Here is a 9,771-nt window from a genome sequence, read left to right on the forward strand (position 1 = left end):
CTGGTCCTGCCAATTTCCTCCCCACACCTCTCCGTCCTCAGCTGCTGTTCAGTTTGCGTAGGGTGATCATCGATGTAAAACAAGCACGGAGCACCATCTCCGTCTTCGTCTCAGGAGGCTTCGTGCACACCCCGCGCCGGATGGCCCTTACTCGTGCAGAAGCTGGCACACGACCATTGCGGATGCAAACTACTCATATGAGGTTTAGTAACGAACGACTGAACAGCAGGACAAAATACAAGGGACCGGTTGATGTATTTGCATGTTTTTCTTTGCACACGATGCATAAACAAATATTTGCTTTTTGTGTGAATTTTCACAATGCTCTGTTCATGGGTGCAACTGAGTGATACAAACAAATTCGGACAGTAAAGAAACAATGGGTTCCTGTCTCGGATGAAACGACACATCCCTGCAGGCTGTGGCACACTGCATATAAGGCAGCAGGGTTTTCAGTCAATTGATCCGTTCGTCGCTTATCCTTCCAGTGATGCGGCAACCTCTTTCTCATCTTCAAAGTAATCTTTCCTGCAAAGAGGATGAAGGCAAACCATGTCATCTTACCTTTCTGAGACATCAAGCAACAGATGGGAAAACACGGATCAACTTTGTGACGAACCTTATTTTACGGGAAAGCTGATACAAGCCTGTGCCGGCCATTGCAACGTTTACGCTGAAAAGGTTCCAGTTTTTCTGGAACATTATAACGTTAAAAAGGATGAGATGGGCAGTGTCAAACAGAAACACCACAGAATAAGAACAATGAGCGTTCCAACAGAAAAAATATCTCATATGTATCAATGCAGCCAATTGCTGTTCAGGAACACTTTCAGAGCAAGGTCAATAAGAAATCAATATGATAGTTAATAACAAGGAAAGTGATTGTTCCTTACTGAGGTCTGGGGTTCAAGGGTACTCACAAAAATGAAAGGAGGAGGCTTAGGAATGTTAAGCATTTATTCAACAAGAAGCTAAGCATCAATAGCCAGTCTAGGCAGTAGTTAAAAAGGTATCATAACAGAAGATCCACGCAACAACCAATATCTTTCTAGCACGAAATGTTATAGATTAAATGCACTGAACAAGTATCAATGGTTACCGGTGTAATGACCATGCTGTAGCGTGACCAGATGATTCCAGTGCAAGCAACAGCTGTACACCATACAACAGAAGTAGCATGTAAGTACACAAGAATTGTGTAGTAAACAAGTGAGTTTGTTGTCTGGAACACAAGTGCAGAAGTGCCTGGAATGGACATACCAACTTGCTGAGGATAGGATATCTTTTCAGGTGGCTTGGCGAAATCGGCAATGTTTGCAATGCTGATACCCCATTTAAATGTTGGAGCCCAAAAATGAACTGCAATGTAGGTATACTGTCTCAGTACCTAGGTGCAATAACTAGTTAAATGTGCCATCCAATAGATTTCCATTACATGCATTATTAAATGCACCATCCAACAGATTTCCATTACATGTTAGTACAAAACCACAAAGCATTTGAATTAGTTCATGATTCACAATACTGATCAATAACACATTTTCCACAAAACAAACTAGTATAATGCTAAGTTCAGTATCGCATAGCCAATAATGCAGCACAAGCATGGGAAGACCTTACATAAAGTTGGTAAAAGCTGGTGAAGAAGCAGGACCATCTAACTCTCCAAGGAGAAGATGTTGTCTCCTTGGGGCTTCAAAAAACATCAGCATTTACCAATATATCACTTTAATCCCTAACTTATTATCACAAGAACGCAAGATCTTTGCAAGTCTTTTCTTAGTACAAGTTTACAAGGGGGAAATTCAGATACGAGAGCAAATGAAAAATGTGCAATTGGCAAGAGGATGAACATTTCAGTTCCATGGTGAGCTAAAAGATATCAAAGGCGTACTCTTTAGGTGCCCCATCGCTAAATTTGTTTGGAGCTGTATGAGAGATGCATTGGTATGGCAGGGAATTTCCGACTCCCTATAGCACTTTGGGAGGGACATTTTCAAAATGGGGTTTCATGTCAAGGTATGAAAGTTGATAAAAATATCTGCCCCTAGCCACTATGGCTAATCAGAAGTAGAACACAATGGAAACTAAGGAATAAGTTCTTGGCTAACTCGCTGATAAAAAGGACAGACCCAGTGCATAGAAGTTCCCACACAAGGTGGGGTCTGGGGAGGGATTATAGGAACCTAGTCTTACCCCTGCTACAGTTCAATGCAGAGAGGCTGTTTCGAACCCAGGACCACTTGGCACAAGTGGAGAGTACTTCGCCACTGTGCCAGGCCTGCCCTCTTCTTGGCTAACTCGCTGATGCATCATAATATTTTTTTACTTCCACACAGCAACATAGGTGCCTACTCAGCAATGGTAAGGAGAAGGTGGAACTGGCTACGGCTAGTACCAGAATCAAATGGATCATCAGAGTACCCACAACAACAAAAAATGTCATCAGAGAATTGCACCATGAACACAGTGGCCATCTGCAGGAGGGGTCAGCAATCTGGCTGTTATTTTGTATTCTCGCTGACTTTTTTTTTCTCCTAGTCTTTTTTTCAATACAAGGGAAGTCGTCATCCCAGTCCCATATAAGGAAAAGCAGAGTATATCGTACTTCTGGGTTTAAGGGATGCCACAAACCTGGCACGCCCAACACAAATCAAATTGCACATAGGAACAGGCTAAAAGGAGAAAGAAAAATCAAAACGTCCATCAACAGGCAGAATAAGCCAACATTGGCCTTTTAATCTTTTATATCAACCAATTCAGAACCGGAACATGATCAAAGACAGCCATTCTTAGAACAACCGATTTCTCCTAGTATAGATGTTGGTCCTTCCAAAAGGGGTTTCTGGTAAGCTGTACCTGGTTGCTACTTTTCTCTTACTGTTTTGAACTGAACAAAGAATCCCCAGCATCACTCTCCTAAATTATATAGTCTGGCAATCGTCTATCACTTCTAAGCAATGCTGGTAGTATCCTACTGGATGAAAACAACATGTGCAAGCTATCTTGGTGTCCATAGAAATCATTAAAGAGTCTTGGTACATACAATATCTAAAATAAAGGAGGCGATTGACAACCAAAACAGAAATAACAACTAGAAACTTAAGGGGATGTGAATATCACTAACTGGTTTTGGGGCCAGCGGGATGGTTCCAAAAAGCTTGAAGCTTTGAAGAAGCCATTGAAACTAACACGGGCCTTCCTGTTTTTTTGAACGACCTGTTTTCACTCACTTAATTGCTGTCCCGTGCCCCTACAAGCAGACATAAAATCGTACCTGTAAATCCTCCACAATCAGCATAATAAAATAGCAAAACTCAGTCAGAATATGACTGTGCAGAAGTTTCGATATTGGTGGGATTTTATTTTTACTCTAGGGGTCAAATTCATGCAACATAAGAACAAAAAAAAAGCCCATAGCAAGAACATGATAGACAATAACCCGCATCAATAATGGGCATAAACTCTCAACATACATACATAATTACATACTCCCCTCTGTCCCAAAATAAGTGACTCAACTTTGTACTAGCTTTGTATTAAAGTTAGTACAAAGTTGAGTCACTTATTTTGGGAGGGAGGGAGTATTAGATAGTTAAACCATATTATAGTGATTTGTGCCATTGACTATAACACAAACTTGATAACAAAGACGCTATGTAAGGGCCAGTTTGCTTCCGCAGAAAAAATAATGTAGAGACGTGTTTGGCCCTGCTCCGACTCATATGTTGAGCTGCTACCAAACTAGAACTGAAGCCAGCTGAGGAACTGTTAGTTTGCCAAGTTGGCTTTTAAATCAGGAAGAAACAACACAAGTTATCATCACGCTCCATGAGTTAGAACTTATTTGAACTTATCAATAAACTTTAATTTGGTATCATGTACTGTACTACGAGAATTGTCTCTATCTACAAAATATGTGGCATCCTAATCATAATATGAATGTTCATACCATACACTGAGTCACAACTTTCAATGGAAGAGAATAACTCACAACATATGAATCTCAGGAATGAAAACAAAAGGCAATGGTATTCAATATTGGGTACGCAACAGTATATGCCAAACTGAAGAACATGTCCCAAGACGAATAGCATTCATGAAATATGCTTTGAATGTCATTTTCATAATTATATCTTCTCAACCAGCAATTCCTTCTACAAGAGTACTGAACTAACATACCAATCCGTTTTATCAATTCAGAATAGCTACTACCCACAGTATGGATGGTTTCTAAATAGAACAACCGTGGACAGAAGTCCGTCCAACTAGACATACATATAAACAAAAACAAAAGTTGAAATTATCGACTCTGGTTCCCAACATTGTCCACTATCTGTTGAAATAAGCATCATGTGCATATGAACACATGATACAATTATTCGCGCCGAGGAGGCGGAAAGCCAAGGAGGGTCCAGGCCGGTGGCTGCAGAATGAGGGCCAGCGGGAAGAGAACCTTGACGGGACCGGGAGAGAGCGCCCTTGAGGTCGCCAGTGGTCGCAGTGGGCTTGAGCCCTCGCCGCCGTTCCGGACCTCTCGCTCACCCTCTGTCGTCTGTTTGACTGTTTCGATCCTACTCGATCCAGGCGAAGGCGAATGGGTACAGCCGTATATATCGATCGTTCCTTCGAAATCCATGGTCAAACTTAAATCGTGGTCATGGGTCGCATCTCCCCCAAGAGAACCATCAGATTAGTTGCGTATCCCTGCGGATTGTAGAGAGCGGGAGGAGGGTTAGAGATCGGTCACCTGAGACGCCGCCGCCGGTCGCCGGAACCGAAGAAGCCGATGAGAAGAGGGGATGGGGTGGTAGATATGGTTCAGGTGAGGTGTCCCTTTCAAGTCGCGCAGGTGAGGGAGGCGTCCGACGACAAGGCCTGCGCTGGAGTCTCAAGCGAGCGCCTTGACCGCTTGGCGATAGACTCCAGTGGCTGCTTTGGGCCACAGTCTAAATTTTTTTTCGTTTCTCCGCAATTGGGCCACCGTCGCAATGCCTGGTGCCGTTGTATGCTCTTGGGCCACATAACTCGTGAAAATAAAAAAAGTTGACGAGTTTGAAAAAATGAAAACAATTCACGAATTTGAAAAAAGAAATTCATCACATGAAAAAGTTAATGAATTAGAAAAAAGCTCGCTGATTAAAATAATAACAAAATTGAAAAAGGTTCATGTATTTGAGAAGAAAAACCCGCTCAAAAGCGAACAAAAAAACCATTAAAAAACCAAAAGGAAAAGAACCGACCAGAGACTTTCCAAAATCGGTTGGAAAGCTCTTCCCAAACCTGGAACCAACTTCTCCGGCTACAACCTTAAATGGGCAAGTTAATTATACATGGAACTATCACATTTTGGTATAATGTAACGAATCGGTACCACTAGTCATACGTGTCAGGTGAGACGTTGATCAACCGGCGCGTGTCGCTCTACTGACTAGGACAAGGTCGGTGCGGTCGGTCTAAGTGGGCTTGGTCGAACCGAGTTGAACCCCCGCCACACTCTCTTGCTCTCCTCGAGCTCTCTCCCCCTTCCCCTTCGATTTGCCGTCGACTCCCGTCACCGCCATTATCGTCGTCGCGACATGGTGTACGAGGACGAGAGCAGTAACGACTACTCCAGTCTATAGTACATCAGCCCCTCCTCCGACGGCATGCAGTACCAGATGAGTGGAAGAACTAGGGTTGAGGTTTGTGCTCTTTGGGGTTTTGATTTGATTTGAGGACTTTGGTTGCTTTTGCCCTTGTAGATCCCTGCTAGCATTGAAGACGAAGACTACATGGACATTGAGACAACATCGATGGTTCCTTGCGAGCACCATGGTGTGGCAGCTGAGAGGTTGTGGCCTTTGAAGGATTTGGCACGGGAAGAAGGTTCTTAGTATATGTTAAGAAGGTAATATGTTGCACAATATTTGACAATGATAGTAAACACATGGTCGGGTGCATAATTTAATTTGAGAGATGTGATGGTCATTTTTAGTTTAGCCATGTGCTGATGCAGATTGTGTAATTGTTTAATTGGACAATTGTGATAGAATTCCTAGTCTTTAGCTTATCACTGTGTTAATGCACATTATTTAATTGGGCGGCTCTGATGGTCATTTTGTAGCCATTTAGTAGTACTCACGGTCAGTTTTTAGCCATTTACTCTCTCCGTTCCTAAATATAAGATCTTTTAGAGATTCCACTATGAACTACATACGGATGTAGGTAGTCATATTTTAGAATATAGATTCACTCATTTTGCTCTGTATCTAGTCTATAGTGAAATTTTTAAAAGGTCTTATATTTAGGAATGGAGGGACTATTATTGATGATGCTCATCATTGGAGTAACCATGTGGTGATGCTTTCCATGTATTTTAAATTTGTGTAGTAGATGTTAATTTTATAATAGGTCAACACCTTAGTTTGCGGTGCAGGTGTTCATTGTTTATTTTACCCGAGTACCGAACTGGACAGCTAAATGATTGTTTACTGTCAGATGCTCAAAATTCAGTGAGTGTTTAGTGTTAGATGTTCATTCTTTAATTGGGCATCTTACTGATTGTGTGAGATGCTCAAAGTTTGAGTTGTTTCTTTATTGTTAGTTGCTCAAAGTTCAGTTATTTTTAGTGTGAGATGCTCATAGTTCAGTTATTTTTTAGAGGGAGTTGTTAATAGTTCGGTGCTTAAATACTTTGCCTAGGAGATTGGTTTGCACATGCTAGGGTCCAGTGCTTGTTTATATTGCAGGAAGTTGAAAAAACACACTTAGTAACAACATAAGTGTTGCAATCATGTGTCATGTGTCAATTGGAAAGCACTTACATAGTTAGTAACAATATAAGTGTTGTTTACATTGCAGGAAGCTGAGAACTATGGTTTTTGTTGAATGGGTTGACCCAGAGTGGCCTCCTACAATGCAGAATGCCTTGTTGAAGCTATGGGAGATGTATGAAGACAACAGGAGTGGTAGGAGGAAGGATAACCTTAAGAGTTCGCTTACTATTCACCATTTGAGAGAGGAGAAAACAAACTGGCGGCCAACTATGACAAATTAGTTGAAGATGTGCATTAACTTCTCAATGCCCAAGAGGATATGATGATGGATTTCATCTATTTGCAGTCTAAGATGAAGGGTGCTAAGGTTACCAATTTAGTTGTCTCTGATATGAAGATGGATATGGAGAAGAAAGATACAAAGATCTTCAAGCTGCAACAGAAGTATAAAGTCCTTATGAACCTATCACAAACCCAAGGCACTGTCATCCAGAACCTGAATCTTAACCAGAGAATAAACAACTTAGTGAAGCTAGTAGGAACTTGAAGTTGCAGGTTGATGAACTCAACATGTCTCAGGAAAATTTCACACATGAGAACTCAAAGCTGAAGCTTCACATGGGAGATCTGAAGAAGGGACATGAGAAGCTCACTACACACAGGGCTCAGCAGAAGCTTCACATTGCTAATTTGCTAAAGGTAGACGAGAAGAACACGCAGAAGCTGAAGGGTGAAAGGACATGGATGTCGCCTAGAGCTGGGGTGAATAGGCACTTTAAAATAATTACGGTTTAGGCTTGAACAAATGCGAAATAAAACTAATGTTTAATTAGTCAATCACAAAACCTAAAACAACTAGGCTCACCTATGTGCACCAGTGACTTATGCTAAGCAAAATAAACAACTAAGTGTTAGCAAGATATGTAACAAGAAACAATATGGCTATCACAAAGTAAAGTGCATAAGTAAAGGGCTCGGACAAGAGATAATCGAGGCACGCAGAGACGGTGATGTATCCCGAAGTTCACACCCTTACAGATGCTAATCTCTGTTTGGAGCGATGTGGAGGCACAATGCTCCCCAAGAAGACACTAGGGCCACCGTAATCTCCTCACGCCCTTGCACAATGCAAGATGTCGTGATTCCGCTAAGGGACCCTTGAGGGTCAGCACCGAACTCGTGCAAACAAGGTTGGTGCAAACTCCACAACTTAATTGGAGGCTCTCAACAACACCACAGAGCTTCACCATAATTGATCGTGGCTCCGAGATGACCTCAAATACTCGGGGCAAACTTTACAACCTAATTGGACACCCCGACGCTTTCCCGGAGCCTTACACCATAATGATTGAGATCCGAGGCACCACCAAGCTTCTAGGATGCCAAAGCACCCAAGAAGAACAAGCTCTAGGGTACCAAGCACCCAAGAGTAATAAGCTTCTCAACTTTTCACCTCCACGTATCACTGGGAGAACTCAAACCGATGCAACTAATGCAATGGCAAGAACACACAAAGTGGTCAAGTCCCTCACACTCAAATCACTCCACAATAACAAAAGCTATGGAGGAATATGAGAGAGGAAGAACAAGGAGTTCAAAAAGAACTCCAAGATCAAGATCCAAGGGGTTCCCCTCATATAGAGGAGAAAGTGATTGGTCGAAATGTGGATCTAGATCTCCTCTCTCTTTTCCCTCAAGAACTAGCAAGAATCATTGGAGGGATTGAGAGTTAGCAAGCTCGAAGAAGGTCAACAATGGGGGCAAATACGAGATCAAGAGTTGGGGACCAATGGGGAAGATGACCCCCTTTTATAGCTCCCCACGAATCTCCATGTTATGTGTAGAATAACATAGGAGCGGTACAACCGCTATAAGTACCGGCACAACTGCTAGGACCGATCGAGCATGGGTGGTGGCTAAGTCTCGAGCGGTACAACCGATCTCGACATCGATACAACTGCTCAAAATGAGTTTACCAGAACAACCGGGCCACCACCACCCAAGTACTGCACCAAAATAGAGACTAGTCCGGTGGTGGGGTGGTATTGGGCCGGTACAACTGCCTGAAGCCGCCTCATAGGGTTTAACTAGATTTTGGCGGTACAACCGCTCGCAAAAACCTGAGAGCAGAAACCCTAGGGTATCACCCCTGGGGCGGTCGTTTCACCGTACGTACCGGCCAAGCGGTACAACCGCTGGGAAGAAACACAGGTAAGACCAGAACTGCCAAAACTTCTGCAAATGAGCTCTGAATTGAGCAAACTCAAGCTTGTTGGATTCAAGATGACACTAGTTATCTTAAGAAGAGGTACTTATGAAAATGCGAGTGATATAGAGATGTGAAACCTTTATGAATGAATAACCGGCAAAAACTCCAACATCGAAAACATCATAGAATATGCACATGAACCCTGTTTTCGATGAACTCGAGCTTGTCATGAAGATGACCATAAGCTCAAGAACCCACATAGAGAAAGTACAACCAAGAACCAAGAAGGACGATGATTCCAAGAATGCAATGGTTTGAGATCTCAACAAACGATATGATCAAGCTACTCACTTGAGAGCCCCCCTTGATAGTACAACAATCTATCTTATAACCCGGTCTCCCAACTAACATACTGAGACCGGTAAAATAAAAAACCTATCATGGGCAAACCTTTGCCTTGCGCATAGTCCACTTGATCTAGATGATGACGATGTTGTCCTCCTCAAGATAGACCACCTTTCTTGATTGCGTTGGCTCGATGAAGACTAGTAGATTGCTCCCCATACTCCACTATGGGTGAGCCACTCTTCACCACACTCTTCACAAATCCATTGCCACCACAATGGATGGTAAGCTTCAAGCATGATCTTTCCGTGATGCTCCACTTGAACTTGTACACCGCAATCTTCCATGGGTTGAATGAGATCTTTCTCTTGACGCAAGCCCATGGAAACACACCTAACCCCGCATATAACACTCACGAAGACCATGGGTTAGTACACAAAGCATAATGGACAATGCTTA

At 42.6% G+C, this 9,771-nt stretch overlaps 1 protein-coding gene across 4 annotated transcripts; it reads right to left on the reverse strand.

Annotated features, from left to right (window-relative positions):
• Positions 1–249: 249 nt before the first annotated feature.
• Positions 250–4,972, reverse strand: LOC123425740 (mitochondrial pyruvate carrier 4-like). Of its 4 annotated transcripts, none has more exons than XM_045109454.1 (6): positions 4,751–4,972; positions 3,128–3,253; positions 1,261–1,359; positions 1,100–1,152; positions 620–693; positions 250–528 (listed from the first exon to the last, which is right to left on the reverse strand). In XM_045109454.1, exons 2-6 carry the CDS (start codon positions 3,180–3,182, stop codon positions 477–479), a joined length of 333 nt encoding a protein of 110 aa, XP_044965389.1. In that variant the 5' UTR covers positions 3,183–3,253; positions 4,751–4,972; the 3' UTR covers positions 250–476. The 4 variants fall into 4 exon arrangements, with proteins under 4 accessions (XP_044965389.1, XP_044965390.1, XP_044965388.1 ...); XM_045109455.1 differs by having other exon boundaries at positions 3,128–3,277; positions 4,751–4,900; XM_045109453.1 differs by having other exon boundaries at positions 1,100–1,359; positions 3,128–3,277; positions 4,751–4,907.
• Positions 4,973–9,771: the final 4,799 nt, after the last annotated feature.

This window comes from Hordeum vulgare, chromosome 2H (assembly GCF_904849725.1).
Source record: "Hordeum vulgare subsp. vulgare chromosome 2H, MorexV3_pseudomolecules_assembly, whole genome shotgun sequence".
Classification (NCBI taxonomy): Eukaryota; Viridiplantae; Streptophyta; class Magnoliopsida; order Poales; family Poaceae; genus Hordeum; species Hordeum vulgare.

What these genes read in the sequence shown, in the direction of transcription:
- LOC123425740 (XM_045109453.1), bottom strand. Translation starts at nt 3,182, where the DNA reads ATGGCTTCTTCAAAGCTTCAAGCTTTTTGGAACCATCCCGCTGGCCCC. An exon ending in ACAGCATGGTCATTACACCG is followed by an intron (nt 694 to 1,099) that starts GTAACCATTGAT and finishes ATAATGTTCCAG; the next exon opens with AAAAACTGGAACCTTTTCAG. An exon ending in CAGCTTTCCCGTAAAATAAG is followed by an intron (nt 529 to 619) that starts GTTCGTCACAAA and finishes TCCTCTTTGCAG; the next exon opens with GAAAGATTACTTTGAAGATG.